We start from the raw sequence: 22,857 nt of genomic DNA, 5'->3' as shown, positions 1-22,857 counted from the left end.
AGATGTCGGGGCCTCGTTCTAAGGTAAGTATTTCATAATAAGCTAGTATGCGGTGCATACTAGCTCATTATGCCTTTTGCTTTGCAGGTGGTAAAAAAAAAAAAAATTGCGGGTTTACTACTGCTTTAATCATTATTAAAATCACTGCTACCGAAAAAACGGCTGTTTTTAAAACTTTTTTTTGCATTGATACATGTACCCTGGTGCAGGACCCGGGTCCCCAAACACTTTTTAGGACAGTAACTTGCATATTAGCCTTTAAAATTAGCACATTAGATTTTGAACGTTGGAGTCCCATAGACTTTACTAGGGTTCTAAAGTTCACACTAAGTATACTATATAGAGTTTAGCAGCAACGTTGAATCTTCTTTATACATTCAACAGACACCATGAGCCTTCAAAGACAGATTCTACTGTAATTCATGTGGATTTTTGGACGAATGCAATTTTTGAACGGAAAACAAAATAAATAAAAACGAATTTCGGGAGTAACTAAAAACATTAATTTTTTGGACGAAAACAAAATTCCTAAACAAAATATTTCACTCTGCACATGTTTACTATTGATGCTGGATGCTGGAAGATCTATTGTTGCTGGGGTAGGGGGGTCAATTGCTGCTCAGAGGAATCTACTTTGAAGGGAGTGGGATTGTTCTTGGCTGCTGAAGCATCATTTAATGCTGGCTGCTAGGAGATCTATTGTTGCCGGAAGAGGTCTACTAATTCTGGGGTGGATCTATTGTTGCTTGGCGGGTACTTTGTTGTGGGTTGTCTATTGTTGCTTGAGGGAACTATTGCTGAAAGGGGGGTTTATTGTCGCTGGCTGCATGGGGTATATTTTACAGATTATCATTAGCAAATTCCATACAAATTGCTTAGCACTGTAAAATTATACTTGATTCTGTATTCTTTAAAAGGAGTGGTATTGGGAGGTGGATAGAGGGAGCAATCAAGGGAGGGTGCTTGGAGGTGGGTAGGGGGAGGAGACAAGGGGGGACTTGAAAGGGGGAGTTCCTGCACCTATTATCTGAGATAAAAAGCCATGAATACAGGTAATCATGATTTAACAGAAAGGACAAATCTTCATCCATATACTCAGATAAATCAAAATATGTGATTCAACACTTTATTTGTATTTTAACTTAGTTTCTATTGTTAATAATTGAATTAGAGTTGTGGCCACAAACTAACACAGAACAACTCAAAAGAGTGTACTTCATTTGTGTCAGTGGAGGAGTGAGGAACACCATTCCCTCAAAACTTAGCAATTCAGCAATTATATGGTTAAACTCTGCAAAATAATTAGTATATAGTGTATAAACACCTAGGTAGAGGACCTGCTATGTGATACAGTTAGCCCTTTTATTTCTGGATATCAGAGCTTAGAGGAAACAGTGTTGAGAAGCCATCTGTCCTTGGCAGTAAAGCCTCTATCAAGATAAATGATCTACATGGTAATTTAAATGTGTCCTCCTAATTTTTTTTAACCCTGGCTAATTAGCTTATTTATTTGCAAACAAACAGGGCAATGCACCATTGTGTTAGATCATCTTATCATCATCAACAAAGAAAAATTGGGGTTTTGCTACAAATTTTCAACCAGTAAGACCTTTGCTATATAGATATGTCAAAATGTACTTCTGAAATGCATTAGACTTCCCGATCGTTGCCAAGTTGTAACCAAATTTTTCATGCTATCTGTCAGCCACATGATCTATAGGAAGTACTGTACATTAGATGTAGCCTGCTAACATTGCACTGCATCTTATGTTCTGTACAGGGTACATTAAATGCAGCCTGACAACATTGCATGTTATGTTCTGAATGTGTAAGTGAAAAAATGTCACTTGAAAAGAGCAGCTTTAGGATCTTGGAATTAATAAAATGTTTATGCATTAGAACACCACTACTATTAGCTTTCTGTTTCGTGTCTAGTTTTTGCATTTTTCTTTTCAGTTTCCTTTTTTTCCTGTGACATAAAATAAAGATAGGCTTTAACAATTCCGGTGTATGTAAATAAAACCTAAAATTTTCAAAAACACTAATACGTACTTTCCCAATCATGTATTTTGAGTCATATAAATACTGTAGACATTAAACTATTTCAAATGTGGGGCACAATGACTGATATTATCTATTCATTACTCATTTTTTTGAAAGCGATGTTCTATTTTATTGTACCGTAAATCTGCTTTTATTCCAGCGTATTGTGATATGACGCATGGTCATTGTTCATTCTTGTAATTTCCAATGTAATCTCAAAATGGTTTAAATATGAAGAATGCAAGCACATATATTTTCTAAAAGGCAAACAAAGCTTGCTTTCAAAAAGTCAAGTCTGCAGCTTTGAAAGTCATAGATATGGAAATGAGTGACTATTACTGTATTTCCGCCAGAGTGTAACTTGTTCACAGATTTCAGGGAAGTGAAATTGCTTTGATGTTCTTATTGTAAGACAATTCACCATCTAAAAAAAGAATGTTTTTGCTTGCAGAGAGTGAGGAGGTGTACCAACAGCAGATCCTGTCAATCTCCTGCATCGTCTTCGGCATTGTAGCTGTGGGTTTGATTTGTGCAGCATTCTACTGCAGGACAAAGTAAGTTGATGATGGATTTAGGCTATTATGTTAATGACGTCATTCTTTGTATCACAAATTACTTAATTTTTTAATATTTAGTGGAATATTGGATAGTACTGCCTAGTCAAGGGGCATTCAAGATTGAGGGTCATGTGTTCCTAGTTTACATACATGCATGCAATAACAAACAGTGTACAAATGCAGTACTAGTTAGCAATAATGTTCATCAGCTTTGTCCGCAGGCAACAAAGCTACAGTTACAATTGTCTTGAAATCTGGTGTAATTGTTTAAAGCTAACAATTACATAGTTACAGCTATATAGAATGATCATGCACTTCTGCCAGATACCAATTGTAAAATATAAAATGGTCTGGTGGGCACCTGACTCCTTACAGTGTTTAAAACAAAATAACTAAATGTAATATACCTATAGGCCTAAGATGGCATTCTGCTGATCCTGCCAGAAGTCTCCTACCCCATACACAAACACACACACAAATACCATGCTCCATAGGTTAAACATGAATGGTTGCTGTCCAAATTTTGTATATTGCATTGAAGTGTAAATGAGCAAACGAGTTAACTGAATAGTTAATACATATATTTAAGCTGCTTTATTTGCTGATTATCTAATTATGTTCAGTCAGTCTTGCGATTTACCGACCTGTTGAGGTAATAAGTCAGCATGTTATCATAGTGATTTATTCTTCAGTGAACTGTCTGGAGTAGGAGAGGTCACTGAGGAATCCGCAAAGCTGAACAAGTAAATAGAGTTATCATTATCATTAAATGAAACAATAAAAGTGTAATATTCCTTTAAATTTCATACCTGGGGGGTGTGTATAGTATGCCTGTGAAGGGGCGCATGTTTCCTGTGATTAGATCTGTCCCTGCACAAAGTGTCATTTCTGCAGAAAAAAAAAATCATTTAAAATCACTCGCAGCTATAATGAATTGTCAACTCCCGGTAATACAGAGAACAGTCATTGAAAGTCATTGATAAAAAATTTTTAAAAGTGTGTGGCTCCCCCAAATTCAAATACCAGGCCCTTCAGTTCTGGTATGGATATTAAGGCGAACCCTGCGTCAAATTAAAAAAAAATGACGCGGGGTTCCCCCCAAATATCCATACCAGACCCTTTATCCGAGCACGCAACCTGGCAGGCCACAGGAAAAGAGGGGGGACGAGATAGCGTCCCCCCTCCTGAACCATACCAGGCCACATGCCCTCAACATTGGGAGGATGCTTTGGGGTATGTGACCCCTCAAAACACCATGCTCCCATGTTGATGGGGACAAGGGCCTCATCCCCGCAACCCTGGCTGGTGGTTGTCACAGACCCCCAAAGCATCCTCCCAATGTTGAGGGCATGTGGCCTGATACGGTTCAGAAGGGGGGCACTCTCTCGTCCCCCCCTCTTTTCCTGTGGCCTGTCAGGTTACATGCTCAGATGAAGGGTCTGATATAGATTTTTGGGGGGAACGCCATGGGTGGGGTGGCCCCTTCCTCCTCAGCTAAGACGTGTCAGGCTTCCGGGATTCCCGCAGTGTCTCTGGTGAAGACAGGATGGATGTACTGTGCTGGAGGGAGAGATCACCCATCGCTGGATCTGATCACCCATCCCTGGACCCCGGAGAGATGATCATCCATCATTGGATAGCAAGAGTGGATTACCACCGCTGGAATCTTTTATCTTTTATTTTTTATTTTTAATAAAGGACTTTTTCCCAACGGTGTGTGTGTGTTTAACAATTTTTTACACTTTCTTTGTGAAATGGTAGGGGTACTTGTGTACCTCCTTACCATTTCAAAAAGGGGGGGCCAGGATCTGGGGGTCCCCTTGTTAAAGGCGGCTTCCAGATTCTGATAAGCCCCCCATCCGCAGACCCCCACAACCACCGGACAGGGTTGTGAGGATGAAGCCCTTGTCCCCATCAACATGGAGACATGGTGCTTTGAGGGGTCTGTGACCCCCAAAGCATCCTCCCAATGTTGAGGGCATGTGCCCTGGTACGGTTCATGGGGGGGCACTCTCTCGTCCCCCCTCTTTTCCTGTGGCCTGCCAGATTGCATGCTCGGATAAAGAGTCTGGTATGGATTTTTAGGGGGAACTCCACTCCATTTTATTTTCATTCGGCCTGGAGTTCCCCTTAAAATCCATACCAGACCTGAAGGGGAGAACCCCACGTAATTTTTATTTTAAATTTGACACGGGGGTTCCCCTTAATATCCATACCAGACCTGAAGGGCTTGGAAATTGAATTTGGGGGAACCCCACACTTTTTTTTTATCAATGACTTTCAATGACTGTTCTCTGTATTACGGGGAGCCGACAATTCATTATAGCCGCGAGTGCTTTTTAATGACTTTTTTTCCTGCAGAAATGACACTTTGTGCAGGGACAGTTCTAAGCATGGGAAACATGCGCCCCTGTACAGGCATACTATATATAGGTATGAAATTTAAAGGAATATTACACTTTTATTGTTTCACTTTAAGCATTATTAAAATCACTGCTCCCAAAAAAACGGACGTTTTTAAAACTTTTTTTGCATTGATACATGTCCCCTGGGGCAGAACCCAGGTCCCCAAACACTTTTTATGACAATAACTTAAATATAAGCCTTTAAAATTAGCACTTTAGATTTCTCCCATAGACTTTTACAGGGTGTTCCACTGATTTTCGAATTTGTCGCGAACACCTCAAATTGTTCGCTGTTTGGCGAACAGGCAATGTTCGAATTGAATATGAGTTCAACTCAGACTCGAAGCTCATTCTTAATGAGCACCAAGTTATAAAGTACCACAATGAACAGTGGGCATAACTTAATTTAACTAAAGCAAGGAGAAAGTATACCATATAGGTATGGTGCTGTATAGTGAGCAGCATATAGTAGTGCCTGCTCTTATCTCAAAGTGAGCTGTGAGAAAAATGAATACCGTATTTATCAGTGTATAACACTTTTTTCCCTTAAAATCAGGGGAAAATTGCGGGTGCGTGTTATACGCCCATCCTCCGCGATTTCTGGGCTCTGGGCGGCTTTCAGCTGCCTTTGGCCCTTCTTGTGGCTTCCGGTGAGAAGGGCCGAGAGAGGCCAAAAGCCGCCGAGCACGGCCGAAGGTGGCCTAAAGCCACCGAGTACGCCCGAAGGCGGCCGAAAGCCGCCGAGTACGGTCGAAGGCGGCGGAGAACTACCGGGCGCCGCCGAGATACACAGGACATCTCAATGGCGCCATTTTTAAAAATAAAAGCACTGAGGGGACAACTATGCACAGGCTGCAAGGAGGATAGGCTGCAATGAGGACAGGCTGAATGACAAGGCTGCATGACAAGGCTGCAATGAGGACAGGCTGCATGACAAGGCTGCAATGAGGACAGGCTGCATGACAAGGCTGCAATGAGGACAGGCTGCATGACAAGGCTGCAATGAAGACAGGCTGCAATGACAAGGCTGCAAATGACACTGACAAGGCTTCAGATGGACACTGATAAGGCTGCATTGATGGGTATTTAAATGTAAGTTTTTTTTCCTTAAATTTCCCTCCTAAAAGTTTTTTTCCTTAAAATTCCCTCCTAAACTGGGGGCGTGTGTTATACACCAATAAATATGATACTTGTACACCCCTGTGCCTCACACAATATGATATATATACATACATCACTAGCCTAGTCTCTAAATACTACCCTAATCATTCTCTTCATTCCTCTCAAGACCTTTTGCTCTCTAGCTCCCTCATCACCTCCTCCCATGCTGCCTCCAGGACTTTTCCAAAGCCTCTCCAATCCTATGGAATGCCCTGCCCCAATCTGTCCGCTTATCTCCTACTCTATTAGCTTTTAGATGATCCCTGAAAACCCTTCTCTTCAGAGAAGCCTACCCTTCCCACACCTAAAAACAACTGCTTTTTCATTTTCTCCATCAGCTCCCCCCTCAGTTATTACCCTTTGTTTCCACATGATCCTCCCTTCTAGATTGTAAGCTCTAACAAACAGGGCCCTCTGATCCCCCCTATATTGATTTGTATTGTACGTGTACTGTCTGCCCTCATGTTGTAAAGCGCCACGCAAAATGTTGGCGTTATATAATATAATCATATATATATCCTGCAATGAATTGATGGTCAGGAGAATGCAGTGACAGTTAAAGCATTCAATAAATATATTCAAATACAAAGTGCCAAGTGCAAATATACAAGTAAACAGTGTGTGAAAAAAAGAGTCCATAAAGTGAGCTTGATTGTCAATAAAGAAAACCATAGGAGTCCATAGAATAGAGGCCACTAGTGTTCAACTTGATTGTTGAAATAGGAAACTGTAAAAAATCCATTCAAGAGATCACAACGGTGTACATATCCACCACCCAAAAAAGGGTTAAATACGGTTACCAAAATGTATAGATTCCAATGCCATCAGCACTGAGTCAAACAAGCAACAGGAGAATTAGCTCTTTGAAGAGGAAGTGAACCCTGATGGGTTTACTTCCTCTTTCATTCCCTGCAAAGGTAAAGCATAATGGACTACTATGCATCGCATAGTAGTCCATTATGTGTCACTTACCTGACACAGGAGCCAGCGAAGTCAGCGATGTCCCCTTGTGTACGGAGCCTCCATCTTCTTGGTGGGTCTCGCTGCTCCGGCGCTGTCATTCGACGGGGCCACGATGACGTCACTCCCACGCATGCACACAGGAGCCGCCACTTGCGGCATATCACCGTTAACTGCGGTGTGCTCAGTGTGCCTGCGCGCTACTGTCTACGGCGCATGTGCCGTAGACAGCGGTGCCTGTCTTTTGGCAAATATCTCCTAAACCGTGTAGGTTTAGGAGATATTTCTTGGACCTACAGGTAAGCCTTAATCTAGGCTTACCTGTAGGTTAAAGTGGTTTGTAAGGGTTTACAACCACTTTAAAGCAGTAATCTGCCAGGTGAATCCAACAATTTAACACCTCATCCCTTAGGGAAAGGAACTTCTCTCTCAATCCAGCAGGTCCAGCATCATAAAAAAACATCTCCACATAGTGTAAAACCATTGATGCAACATTTATTTAAAAAGTGAAGACCACTCACATCAAACAGGTAAAAACAGCCATTTCATCAAACCCTCTCATAAGCTTGATCACAGATGTTAAAAAGGAATGCAATGACATGGATGAGGCTAGACCTAATGCTTTTCATCTAATAAGACATCATCTGGGGTATGATGTCTTATTAGATAAAACACATCAGGTTGAGGCTCATCCATGTCATTGCACTCCTTTTTACACCCCTTCCCATACAGTGTCAGTAGTACAGTGACAGTGCATATTTTCAGCACTGATCACTGTATTAGTATCACTGGTCCCCAAAAAAGTGTCAAAAGCGTAAATTAGTGTCCCAACTGTCTGCCGCAATATTGCAGTCCCGCTATAAGTCACTTATTGCTTCCATTAATAGTATTAAAAAAAATTAAATAAAAATTCCATAAATATATTTTGTGGACGCCATAATGTTCAATCAATGTATGCATATTGGGATTTATGCAGCAGAATGCATGTTGACTTAAATTTCTGAAGAAATTAGATTTAAACATTTTTTTATTGGATATGTTTTAAAGCAGAAAGAAAAAAAAATATATATATATATATATTCAATTGTCAGTCTTTTTTTGTTTATAAGCAAAAAAACAAAACAAAACACAGAGGTGATTAAATATCCACAAAAGAAAGCTCTATTTGTGGGGAAAAAAGGACATTTACAGTATTTGGGTAAAGCATTACACTATTGCACAATTGTCAGTTAAAGTGTGGCAGTGCCATATCGCAAAAAATGACCTGGTAAGGAAGGGGGAAAACCTTTGGGGGGTCAAGGGGTTAAGGATATTCATAAAAGAAGCTTTCTAATGAAGGTGGAGTTTCTCTTTAACACTTCCTGAAATTAAGTTAAGCAGAAAAATGGAAATACTGATATGAAATGCTTAAGTGCAACTTCATTGCATTTTCACAATCAGTTATATTCTTTACTATATGCTGTATTCGCAAATTGATCAAGGGAACTGTGGAAATTTTTAATGGAACTGTTAACTACTTTCCTTTAGGGATTGATTTGCCAAGGTCTTGATCTAAGTGTGCTGATTTTTTATTGACTTTGGAAATTCAATTTGCATACATGCTGAATATTTAAATACTATAGATATTAAAAAGATCAAAGAGTATGAAGTTGTTTGCCTGGACAATGCAGGGAGACTTCAGTTTTCAGATAATTGATCTAATGTGTTTCCCCTAAGGCACATTTTTCAGAATACCAAACCACCACATAGGGTCATTTGGAAAACAGAATATCATTAAAAACCATATTGTGCCATTCTGCCACTGGCCTTCTGTTATGGCTTGAGTTAATTTGCAATGGATTTCTTCAAAACCCAATTTATGCTATTGTTTAGTATTCTGTACTAGTGTGAGGGAGTAGTTGTTTTGTTTTTTGTTTTTCGTTTCTTGTGGTGTGGTGATGTTTGTCAAAAAGGAAAGGATTTGTTTATCTTCCAGGAACCAAGTATTATGAATGGGCAATGCACAAAGCTGGGTGTGATAGTCTTTTCTAGGCTGTATGTTGTAACCAGTACCAGAGGAAAGAGGAAAGTGAAAGTGATAAGTGGGCCCTAGACAAAATTTTACCCCACATTTCCCTGTGTAGTATTATACTTTAACCACTTGCCGACCAGCGCACGACGATGTACGTCGACAGAATGGCACGGGCAGGCAAATGGGCGTACATGTATGTCCCTTTAAATTTGCCGCCCTGCCATCGGGACCGCGCCACCAGCGGCGCGCTCCCGCGCTGGTCGGGACCCCCGTGAGTCCGGTCGCGGAACCCGCGGACTCGATCGCCGCGGGCATCCCAGCGATCGTCTCACGGAGCGGCTGAATGGAGAAGTGCCGTTGTAAACAACATTTCTCCATTCTGCCTAGCAACTAGTGACGCTGATCTCTGCTCCATGTGATTGGAGCAGAGATCAGTGTTCACTAAATGAAAGCCCAACCCCCCCACAGTTAGTAACACGCCCCTAGGAACACTTAACCCCTACACTGCCACCCACTGGTTAACCCCTTCACTGCCAGTGTCATTTACACAGGAATCACTGCATTTATATAGCAGTGATTACTGTATAAATGACAATGGTCCCAAAAATGTGTCAAAAATGTCCGATGGGTCCCCCACAATGTCGCAGTCACAATAAAAATCGCTGATCGCCGCCATTACTAGTAAAAAAAAATAATAAAAAATTATTAATAAAAATGCTCTAAAACTATCCCTATTTTGTAAACGCTATAACTTTTGCGCAAACCAATCAATAATCGCTTATTGCGATTTTTTTACCAAAAATATGTAGAAGAATACGTATCGGCCTAAACTGAGGGGAAAAAATGTTTTTTTTATATATTTTTGGGGATATTTATTATCACAAAAAGTAAAAAAATAATGCGTTTTTTTCAAAATTGTCGCTCTATTTTTGTTTATAGCGCAAAAAATAAAAACCGCAGGGGTGATCAAATACCACCAAAATAAAGCTCTATTTGTGGGGAAAAAAGGACGTCAATTTTGTTTGGGAGCCATGTCGCACGACCGCGCAATTGTCAGTTAAAGCGACGCAGTGCCGAATCGCAAAAAGTGGTCTGGTCTTTGACCAGCAAATTGGTCCGGTCTGAAAGTGGTTAAACCCCCTGGCAGTATTCCTGAGTCTGGCTCGGGGGGAAAATTCAGTACCATTAGCGGTACCCCTAGCCAGTATCCAGGATAAGTGCGCTTACCTTATCCCCTGGATCCAGCAAGGTCCCCCCGCTCGATCTATCATGGAGCCAAGCTCCGTTCCCTGCGAGCGTTGTGACGCACGGGGACGGAGAATGGCGCCAAATTCAAAAAGTTAAACAAACACATTAAATACAGTATAATGTAATCTTACAGATGACATTGCTGTATGTAATTATTTCACATCCCTTTTGTCCCTAGTGGTCTGCCCAGTGCCCTGCATGCAGTTTTATATTATAAATACTTTTCTTTCTGCCTGGAAACTGGAGATTGTCCATAGCAACCAAAACTGTCCCTTTACAGCAAAAGTGGTTTTAGACCAGCTAGAAAACAGCGATAATAAATTAGAATCACTCGCAGAATTGAGCGATAGTGATTTGTGGGGAGATCCGTCATCAAATACTGAAAAGTAATGACAGTGACAATTCTGCAACTGAGCAAATTTCAGTGTTTTTGATTTGATTACATTATTGAATGATTTTTATTATTATTATATTATTATTTGGTATAATGATTTATAGTTATTTATTATATTATAATTTATGATTTCATTTTTCAAACTTTATTATACCCGGGATGTCTACTAGACTCTGGTTTGGACAGATTTAAGTGAGTTATTCCTAAGAATTACAGGACTACAATATAAAAAGCCAAATTTCCATGGAAAATAATTGTACCGCCTTCAGCACCTAAAATCTGAAATAATCATATCCCGCCAGGGAGGTTAAAGGGTAACTCCACTTTCACAGGGAAAAAAATAGCAAATAAAGAAGAAGTAATATAGCGCATATAATTGCGACACTAATCATATTGTAAATGAATGTTATTAAAAATTACCTTTCCCTTTCAATCTGCAGCAAATGTAATTTTCTGAGAATGTTTTGCAATATGGCTACCTGGAGTTGTTCTGTACACAGGGTGTGTACTGACCACTCTTCCAGAAACATAATTTCCTGCTTGTGTGATTGGCTCACCAATTTTCCCAGAAGTCTGCCTAAGATACAAATCAGATTTCAGCCATCCCCTGCAACAAAAATTTAATTTTTGGATAGATACTTTCAATAGGAACACATTTAAAGGGATGCAGGCCCAGCAGATTCTCTCATTAGTGCTTTCCAGCTGCATATCTGACAGTTAATTATGAAACCACTCCTATTAGATAGAACAGGGGAATTTTGTGGGACTTTAAATGAGGGTACGCCATGTATAGGAAAAAATGACAACATAAAAATGAAATTATAGTACATGATTTATTACAATCTAGAATACATATCAGATATTTGTATCAAATAGATAGGTAGTCACCAGACTTACACTAAATATGCTGCTACATAGCATGCAATACAAATAAAAAGTAGACATAGCAAATATACATGGTATAGAAAATCGATTGAAAGACATATGTAATAAAGACAATTAACTGTTGGCATCAAGTGGCACTCTACATGTTTCCTGGCATTACAGCCATTCATCAGGAGTGTTATGAAGTGATATACTAGGAAAGAAAGAACAGGGGTTAATGATAATGCCCTTAGAATAAGAGAGGGCAAGGGAATTGTGTCCCAACAAGGTGGAGATAGATTGGAGTACTTACTAACAGCCTCAAGGCCAAGTCTGGTATCCACCAAGGAAGATGGGGTAAGAGGCATGATGTCTCCCCCGGGGTTGAAACAGGGGAAATCTCCAAGGACGGAGAACAGTGCCCGGAGCACATGGTCACAGCATGATCCTTCAGACTATGTGTACACCAAAAGTGCATAGTGTTCCTGTTGTTGGCTAACAGTGTAAAGGTAATGGGGCAAAAATATCTATGTGTTCCCGCAAGGGGACTACATGAGAGGGTGTCTGTGAAATAAAACCAATTAAGGGGAGAAAAAACAGATCAAAAAACATACCAAAAGAAGATGCCCGATCTCCCAGCAGTGGGATACCAGTCTTTTCCCCTAGTCTGTGTCTGTGTAATACACTCCCAATCATGCACCGGTTGTTATTTTCTTTTTCGTAAAACCAGATTGTATGAAAATCTCTCCAATGATTCATGATCTTTACCAGTTATAAATCATTAGGGTAAGCTCATCAGATTACCTGTTCAGTTAATCAACTGGTTAAGGGGCCAGTATATTCAGTACAATGTTCCATTCCAGGTGAATCACCATCTAAACCTCTGGCATTGGGTGCAGGCTCCTAGCAGCCATAAACCATTCCATATAAACAGCAGTTCAATCCTTGCAGAAAAAAAATGGGGATGCTGCTCACCATTTTAAATGCCAACATTTATGTTGTAAGCACTAGGCGGTACAGTCTGTGCAGCGGATACCTCAATAAACATAAATATTGGCTTTTCAAATGGCATAGAAATATATCGTTAAGGAGTTGTTTACAGGAAGTGTGCATAGCTGACAACTCAAGCACATAATCTTATCTCTGAAGTTCATAAGGAATGTACAGAACTATTCTATCTTTTTTTTTTTTAAAGAGTCATTCCACCAAAACAAATTGGTACTAGAACATTGACACTGCACAAATCACATTTTTATGTCTGTAGAATCTTAAATTGCCTTATTTGTTTTTTGTATTTAGAAGACAAACAAAAATTATCCAAGAGCAGCTAAAGGAAACACAAAATGGGAAAAATTATAGCCTTCATGCATCCAGTTTGTTGGCAAAGGCAAAAAGCTTTGGAGAAAATAGAGTCCAACTGCATAATGTAAGTAGAAATATTATTTTTCCATGTTATTGGCTTGTATTTTTATTTTGCCGTACCAGTGGACAGTCTCTGATTGATGTATGTAGGAGCTCTTTAGGGGAAGATAACAAGTGGTTGAGTCAGTCCACTGAGCTTAAAATATGTTTCAGTAGTTTTCATTATATTGCGATAAAGAGTCCTACAAAGTATATATAGATTTTGAGGCCCATCATTGTAATCATTATCTGACAAATTTCCAAAATGGGAATAATCAGTTTTTCTCCACTTGCTGAAATGTTCTGCAATATTCTTAATGTTAATTTAAAGAATAATCAGTTTTTGTCATTGTGTCTATTTCTGTATGGCAATTTGAGCTGACAATGCACTGTCCATTGTGCTGAAAGAATCTGGATGTTGGCTTCCCGTTGATCATGACAGCACAATTACTTCAGCAGCATACAAAATCACATCTCTCAATCTTCTATGGTGTTAGTAGGTTATATCAATATTTACACTCTTATTCCACAGGGACTGAGAACTGTTTAAAAAAAAGCTCACCTTTAGTCTTTGCAATTTTCTTATGCTTTCCAAAATATATTAAATGATCTCCTTTTAAAATACCAAAAATAAATATGAAAAAAATGTATAAAGGCAAAGATAAAATTAATATGGTAGATTGTATAATTTTATATATATATATATATATATATATATATATATATATATATATATATATATATATATATATACATATATAAAAGATTTATAAAATTAATATAACTATAGGCAGTATATCATGCTTAACCCTTCATGATGAAGGCAAAAGAAAGCTTAGCGCCTGTGCCCAGTTTTGGAACTTTGGCATGTGTTAGTAAAACTGTATATATCTCTGCATCTACTTAGTATATCCAGGTGAATTATATCTTGTTTTATATCAGATATATGCCCTTCATTTGGTAAATGTTAAAGAATATTTTCGCTATTATATGAAAACTGGTACAAAAAAAGTAAAAAAAAAAAAAAAAAAGCTCATCACCACAAAAAGACCCCCCACAAAATCTATTCTTCCACTCTTGACATGCATGGGGATACCGTGTATAATGTGTTACTTGTTGTTTGCACCAGTAGCAGGGCACAGAAACAATAGAGGGCATTTGGCTTTTCTTATCCTACCTACATTTTTCTTACTGGCCTCTCTTCTAGCAAAGATGCAGTGGGTTTGAAATACAGAAAATAGGCTTTTCGCTTTGCAAGAGAGTTTTACCTCAGCCCAGTGAATGAGGTGAAGCTTTGCTGATTTCCATTACACAATTACAGTATCTCACAAAAGTCAGTACACCCCTCAAATTGTTGTAAATATTTTATTTATATCTTTTCATGTGACAACACTGAAGAAATTACACTTTGCTACAATGTAAATTAACGAGTGTACAGCTTGACTAACAGTGTACATTTGCTGTCCCCTCAAAATAACTCAACCCATAGCAATTATTGTCTAAACCACTGGCAACAAAAGTGAGTACACCCCTAAGTGAAAATGTTCAAATTGGGCCCAAAGTGTCAATATTTTGTATTTGAGGATTCCCCGCAGATGTTCAATAGGGTTTATGTCTGAGACATGCTTGGTCAGTCCATCACCTTTACCTTCAGCTTCTTTAGCAAGGCAGTGGTCATCTTGGAGGTGTGTTTGGGGTAGTTTCATGTTGGAATTCTGCTCTGCGGCCCCAGTCTCCAAAGAGAGGGGATCATGCTCTGCTTCAGTATGTGACAGTACATGTTGGCATTCATGGTTCCCTCCATGAACTGTAGTTCCCCAGTGCTGGCAGCACTCATGCAGCCCCAGCGCTATACACTCCCACCACCATGCTTGACTGTAGGCAAGACACACTTGACTTTATACTCCTCACCTGGTTGCTGCTACACATGCTTGACAACATCTGAACCAATTAAGTTTATCTTGGTTTCAGACCACAGGACATGGTTCCAGTAATCCATGTCCTATGTCTGCCTCTCTTCAACAAACTGTTTGAGGAATTTCTTGTGCATAATCTTTAGAGGAGGCTTCCTTTTGGGACAACAGCCATGCAGACCAATTTGATGCAGTGTGCAGTGTGTGGTCTGAGCACTGACAGGCTGACCCCCCATCCCTTCAACCTATGCAGCAATGCTGGCAGCACTCGTGAGTCTATTTCTTCAAATACAAAGACATATGACGCTGAGCATGTGCACTCAACTTCTTTGGTCCACCATGGGGAGGCCTGTTCTGTGGGGAACCTGTCCTGTTAAACTCCAGTATGGTCTTGTCCACCATGCTAAAGCTCAGTTTCAAGGTCTTGGCAATTTTCTTATAGCTTAGGTCATCTTTATCTAGAGCAACAATTATTTTTTTCCGATCCCCAGAGAGTTCTTTGTCATGAGGTTCCAACTTGAACTTCCAGTGACCAGGAAGGGGGAATGAGAGTGATAACACCAAATTTAACACACCTTCTCCCCATTCACACCTGAGACCTTGTAACACTAACAAGTCACATGACCCTGGGGAGGGAAAATGGCTAATTGGGGCTAATTTGGCCTTTTTTACTTAGGGGTGCAACTCACACTTGTTGCAAGTGGTTTAGACATTATTGGCTGCACGTTGAGTTATTTTGAGGGGACAACAAATTGACGCTGTACATTCACTACTTTACATTTTAGCAAAGTGTCATTTCTTCAGTGTTGTCCTATGAAAAGATATAATAAAATAGGTACAGAAATGTGAGGGATGTACTCACGTTTGTGAGATACTGTATGTGTACGCAAAAAGCAAAAATACTTGATTGGGTATTATTTAAAAAGTGAATTTTTATAACATTTACTAAGATTAGGGTAAATTTTCTTATAAAATAGAAATTCCTTTGCAAAATGAACAGCCTATTTGCCTAGAGTAAATCAGCCTCAATTCATCTCACAGAGGAGAATGAGATATGGGACAAGGAGGGGGGCTTCTCTTAGTAGTGATTATTAAGATTTGCTATTACAATAATCAAATGATCTGGAGCAGATACCACCATCTCTGGATTGTTACTCTGAGACAGCTCAGTCTCTTTACAGGGGGTGTGCATTATTCCAGGCAATAGGTCATGTAAATTACCCTATTAATAACTGTTGCATTGTACAGAAATTATAAAGGTGCGGTATCCTTTTAATGTTATTATGAATAATACGTTTGTACACTTTTTATCATAATCGCAAGAAGGAGATATTTATTAAAAAGTAGGATTGATTCTGTACCTAGGAACATAATCCTAAATACTTTGCACAAGTTGTGACACACATTCCTCTCTGCATGTCCATATCCCATAAGAATAAAGTTTGTTGGGACTGTGATTGAAAATGGACATGCATAGAGGAAAGTTTGTCACACCTTTTACGTGAAATATTTGAGACTGATTCCATTTAGCTACTTTAACTAGCCACTAATATTTATATATTAAAATAGTTTTCTGCAAAAGGAATACTTTTTAAGAAAAATACCCAAGTTCAGTAGCCACAGTTTACACCAGGTGAGCTTTAAAAAATGTGGACACTGAATTTATACCTTTCTTCTTTATAGTATACAAAGTCTGAGCAGAATCCCGAGCCAATAAGAGAGAACGTCATGGAATCCAGCTTCTCTGAAACACAACCATTCTCAGAGTCTGTGCAGGTGGACAGAGCAAGTCAGTCATTGAAGCATCATCGGTAAGAAGTTGATAATGTAGCAATCAAAATGTATTCTGTTTATTTACACCTTTAATTTTTTTCATGTAAAGCTCTGAATTTAAGAAATGTTTGAACTCAGGAACATTTAACAACATGCATATGTTGAAAGCATTCAAAAGTATTCAAAGCTTGCCAACTTGTTTTAGGTGAATACCAAGGATTTCTATTAGTGAAATCATTTGAATCTTTATCATATCTGCACCAAATGTGTGGCACATACAAGGTGGTGAAAATGTAGTCTTTTATAAGTAAATCCCATACTGTCTTATGCCATGTAAACACGAGCGCTTTTTCAGTCGGAATAGACTCTGAAGGTTTCTCTGATGGAATTCTGCTCAAGCTGTCTTGCATACACACGGTCACACCAAAGTCCGACCGTCAAGAACGCGGTGATGTACAACACGTACGACGGGACTAGAAAAAGGAAGTTCAATAGCCAGCAGCCAATAGCTTCCATCTCGTGCTTTAGAGCATGCATCGTTTTTTGGTACAGAATAGAACAGCATACAGACGAGTGTTTTTTCTGATAGGAATTGGTTCATTCGGAAATTTTTTAGAACATGTTCTCTTTCTATGTCCATCAGAATTTTCGACATAAAAAGTCAGATGGTGCATACACATGATCGAAATATACGATGAAAAGCTCCCGTCTGACTTTTTGTGTCGGAAATTCACCATTACTGTATATGCAAATCCCACATAAAAACAAGGATACAGAAACTAAGTTATAAAGTATATACAAACGATGGAAAACAAATGCACATCCATGTTACAATGATTTAAAAAAGAAAAAAAAATCCAAGTTTATGTATGACAGGGAATATTAAACAAAGACAATACAGATCCTATAAAAAAGTAAATTTTAATGTAATGGTTTTAATCACTGCGTTTCCTTGTGTTTCTTGTTGCTATTACAAGAAAATTGATATTCTACATGGATATTGCAAATATAGTAGTGTTTATTGTTAGATGGAACATGGTGTGCAGAGATTTAAAAAGAAGCATTAATATGTACATATAAAGTCATGGTGCCACAGTACAACATAATGGTACATGTACAGCACATAAACTCCTCTCTAAACCATAAATAGGAAAATTGTATGAGTTGGCAAAGAACCAAAGTATGAGAAATACTGTCTTAAAATATTGAACTTGTCAGAAAGGTGTGCATTTTTTTGAGAACGTTGGCTTGCTTTTTCCCATCTCTCATAATTAATTTGCTGCGGGTTGGTCCTTCACTTGAAGGGTGGTCTCAATGTCCAATATGGTATGTCAATATATGGAAAGGGCAAACCACTCTTAATTTTCTCAGCAAAAGATGATATTAAAGTATCCTGGGCTAAGAGGGTAACTGTGTGTGCAGCATTTGTGGGTGTCTTCTTTGGATTTATGAGTTCACTTAACAGTTTTACAAAATAAGTTACAGTATATGTACTTCTTTTAACTACACCTAATTTGAACTCCTAACTCTGAATAGTAGTGACATACTGTGCACACACAGACACACTCAGGTTGAACTGGGTAGACTGGTGTCTTTATTTAACCTTACCAACTATGTAACCATGCAACTATTTCAGTATCTACAGATAAAACATTATGTTTTACATGGTCCTCCACAACATTGCCCCCAGCTACCTCACCAACCTCATCTGCAGATATTGCCCAAATTGTCCCCACCACTCTTCCCAGGACCTCCTGCTCTCTAGCTCCGTTGTTACCTCCTCCCATGCTTGCCTACAGAACTTCACTAGAGCCTCGCCCACCCTCTGAAACTACCTGCCCTGGTAAGTCTGATCAGCCCCTACCCTGTCCACCTTTAGGTGATCCTTGAATACTCATTTATTCAGGGAAACCTATCCCCCACCCACACCCAGAACCCTACCCAAGCCACCCCATCAAATCATCCCCCACAGCTATTACCTTTAGAAACACTTCCCCCTCCTTTTACAGTGTAAGCTTCATCAGCAGGGCCCTCTTGTTCCTTCTGTATTGAACTGTATTGTAATTGTGCTGTCTCCATTGTAAAGTGATGCACAAACTGTTGGCGCTATATAAATCAGCTATAATAATAATAATATTTCTTCCAATGCCCGTATATCAGGAAATAATTTAACTTTTACTCCTTTTGAATCTAAATGTAAAAATGCTTCACACTCTCCAGGGTAATTCTCATCACTCTATGGCATGCTACTCTCTACGTTTACTCCATCGCCTTATACCTTTATGCACAGAAGAGAATAACAATATAGAGATTGAAAACACATTTGGGACATGGCTAAGTCCTGTATCAAATTGTTTTTTTTTGCAGTAGAAACTAATTGCAATGTACATGGTGTTAAGCCATTTAGCCAATGCAATTCCAAGTCACCCATCTAACTGCTTTTGTGGCTAGTTAGAACCAGGTACGTTTTACCATATAAGTTGGTCATGTCCTATTTCTCAAAGCATTCTTTTCTAAAGGCCTATGAAATCACGTAAGCACTGCATGTTTCCAAGCATCAATGAAAAATGAACTGCTAAATGACAGAACACTATGCCTAAATTTCAGAACATCATTTCACAAAATATGGAAACCATGGGTCTCACATTTCCTACCAATGGTTTTCACCTACTTGACCAATGCTATGCTTGTTAAAGCCTGTGTATTTTATTCAGCTATCTTGAGACCCTTCCAGCCAAATGACTTCTTCCACTTCCCCGCCCCCTCTCCTCCCCTCCCCCTCTACCCAGAACCATTGATTTCATGTCGCCCTTTCTGGCATTCTGCTCTTATACAGTACATCTCCCATTTTAAAAATGCTACTATGTTCTATCCTCTATTTCTCCTTTTATTGTGGGTTTGATTGAAAATTATTTGAGGACATCTGTGTCACTTACTGTGGGTCACTACTGCTTTTAAAAACTTGAATTATTAGCTTTTCCCAATGTGATCTCTGCCACATACAATTATGTAACCTTTGTAATCTGTTAAATCTTACATTAAACATATGTAAAATGGCTATAAACCCTTACATATACCCAGTGAAATTACTGGCCTCAGGCGCTACAGAGATTAAACAAATCCCCCTACATAAGTTGTACCTGTTTGTCTGCAGTCTTCTCTTCTCTACATCTGTTCAATGTCCAGAATTTATAAAGCTTGTCTGAGCTATGTGAAAAAAAGGGGGTGGAGAGATGAAGTTACACTCTGCACAGCTCAGTAAGGAGATCTCTGAGAGATGATTGGAAGGGATAGGCACACCCTTCCCTTCACAGAGCACACATGAACAAATAAGCAGTTAACTCTTTTCTCTTGGTGTCAGGAAAACTTGTCAAAAGTGATTCATGCTGATAACAGAGCAGTGAGGCAGCAGATGGAAAAGGCACTTAGTGCTCTTAACTGAGACAAGTAAACACTCTAGAGAGATATGCTGTGCTCATATTTCATGTCTGAGGTTTACATAAGGTTTAACATAAAACATATATACTTTATTAAATGAAAAGCAATGATGATGTTTAGAGTGCTGAAATCCATGGTTACCAATCAGAAACTGAGCTAACAGATGTCTTATTAGTTGTCACTGACTATTATACTTGAACATTGCTACAACATACAGCATATGCACAAAAGTCTCACAGCTAATTCCCTGATTTAGTAATCTTAAACTACCAGTTATAAATTGTTATAATTTCAATAAATATTGGCCTGCATATCATATTAGCACATGACACAAAGCTGAGTCATATATTAAAACTGTCCTGCATATTATGTTAAGATACAGCACAAAGTCGCCAAAATCCAAACATACAGGGTTTCTTCTGTGGCCCCCAAACAGCAAAATGTTGTCCGCAAAGAGGCCACATTTATGTGTTTGTCACTTCCCCCATCACCTCCTTTCCAAACGAATGCAAAACATTAGATGACTTTGCAACAATATCAGGCCTACAGATGAATTACACCAAATCCCAAGCTCTGAATATCTCCCTACAGAATGGGATGGTGGCTCTCCTAAAACCAAGAGCGTCAATTTGGCATCTAAGACAGAAACCCTCTATGCGAATAACTACCCCCCTCTGTACCGAGAGCTAGAAACAGACCTAATTACTTGGTCAAAAATCACCTGTCATGGTTGGGCAGGGTAAACTCCATAAAAATGATGTTACTTCCACGGTTATTACTAGACATGTGCATTCGTTTTCGTCCGAATGCATTTTCGTCCGAATTTCAGCTATTTTCGTTTTGACAAACGATAACGAAAGCACAAAATCCGAAAAACGAAAGATCCGACATAAATAAATGCTTTATTTTCGTTTTCATTGTTACAACAGTTCGATATAGAATAGGAGATTCGACATGACTCTGACAACAATCTGTGTCTATAGAACATGTGGTCGAATGTGCTTAACCTTACCTCTATTAGTCCAAGATTATATAGAGAAAATATTCGACAGAGAAAAAAGATTTGACAGAGAGAAAAGATTCTGCAAGTTACTGTCCTAAAAAGTGTTTGGGGACCCGGGTCCTGCCCCAGGGGACATGTATCAATGCAAAAAAAAGTTTTAAAAACGGCCGTTTTTTCGGAAGCAGTGATTTTAATAATGATTAAAGTGAAACAATAAAAGTGTAATATTCCTTTAAATTTCGTAGGGGGGGGTTGTCTATAGTATGCCTGTGAATGCCTGTGAACCCCCCCCCCCTACGAAATTTAAAGGAATATTACACTTTTATTGTTTCACTTTAATCATTATTAAAATAACTGCTCCTGAAAAAACGGCCGTTTTTAAAACTTTTTTTTGCATTGATACATGTCCCCTGGGGCAGGACCTGGGTCCCCAAACACTTTTTAGGACAGTAACTTGCAAATTAGCCTTTAAAATTAGCACTTTAGATTTTGAACGTTGGAGTCCCATAGACTTTAATAGGGTTCTAAAGTATGCTATATAGTTAGCTCCGCCGAATCTTCTTTATACATTCGACAGACACCATAAGCCTTCCAAGACAGATTCGACCGTAATTCATGTGGATTTTCGGACGAATGCAATTTTTGAACGAAAAACGAAATACCGTATATACTCGAGTATAGGCCGACCCGAGTATAAGCCGAGGCCCCCAATTTACCCCCAAAAAACTGGGAAACCTATTGACTCGTGTATAAGCCGAGGGTGAGATATGCCTGTCCATCCCTGTGTGTGTGTCCATCCATCCATCCATCCCTGTGTGTGTGTGTGTCCATCCATCCCTGTGTGTGTGTGTGTCCATCCATACATCCATCCCTGTGTGTGTGTCCATCCATCCATCCCTGTGTGTGTGTGTGTGTCCATCCATCCATCCATCCCTGTGTGTGTGTCCATCCATCCATCCATCCCTGTGTGTGTGTGTGTCCATCCGTGTGTGTGTGTGTGTGTGTGTGTGTGTGTGTGTGTGTGTGTGTGTGTGGCCTTGTGTGTCCAGCCTACCTGTGTCCCGAGCCTCCGTCCGGTCCCGAGCCTCCGTCCGGTCCCGTCCCGTCCCGAGCCTCCGTCCGGTCCCGTCCCGTCCCGAGCCTCCGTCCGGTCCCGTCCCGAGCCTCCGTCCGGTCCCATCCCGTCCCGAGACTCCGTCCGGTCCCGCCCCGTCCCGAGCCGAGCCTCCGTCCGGTCCCGTCCCAGGATCACCGCTCTTCATCGGCGCCCATTCCCCTGTTCAAATGCCGCGCCTCCCTGTCTGTGATAGGCGGAACACAATTTCCCAGCAGCCTGTGTTCCGCCTATCACGGACATCGTCTCATCCTCGTCCGTAGTACGAGGATGAGACGATGTCCGTGATAGGCGGAACACAGGCTGCTGGGAAATTCAGTGTTCCGCCTATCACAGGCGAAGGCGGAGCCGGAGGCGCGGCTTTTGAATTATAGAATGGCCGCTGTCTGTCTGCTCGACACGCTGATCGAGCAGGCAGACAGCGATGACTCAAGTATAAGCCGAGGGGGGCACTTTCAGCCTCAAAAAAGAGGCTGAAAATCTCGGCTTATACTCGAGTATATACGGTAAATAAAAACGAATTTCGGGAGTAACTAAATAAATTAAGTTTTCGGACGAAAACGAAATTCCGA

General features: G+C 39.8%; 1 protein-coding gene across 2 annotated transcripts in view; it reads left to right on the top strand.

Moving 5' to 3' along the window:
- The window catches only part of NRG3 (neuregulin 3), a 1,280,962-nt gene that overhangs the window by 1,181,851 nt on the left and 76,254 nt on the right, over positions 1-22,857 (top strand). For both annotated transcript variants that reach the window (XM_077454902.1, XM_077454901.1), the window contains exons 5-7: positions 2,495-2,597; positions 12,943-13,069; positions 16,641-16,768. In XM_077454902.1, coding sequence (XP_077311028.1) covers positions 2,495-2,597; positions 12,943-13,069; positions 16,641-16,768 — 358 coding nt within the window. The remainder of the gene's footprint in view (positions 1-2,494; positions 2,598-12,942; positions 13,070-16,640; positions 16,769-22,857) is intronic.

Source organism: Lithobates pipiens, unplaced genomic scaffold (genome assembly GCF_037356315.1).
Source record: "Lithobates pipiens isolate NorthernLeopardFrog02 unplaced genomic scaffold, aLitPip1_a1.2 Scaffold_25, whole genome shotgun sequence".
In the NCBI taxonomy this organism is placed as follows: Eukaryota; Metazoa; Chordata; class Amphibia; order Anura; family Ranidae; genus Lithobates; species Lithobates pipiens.
The sequence above is the reverse complement of the archived record's forward strand: the minus strand, read 5'-3'. Positions and strand labels throughout refer to the sequence as shown.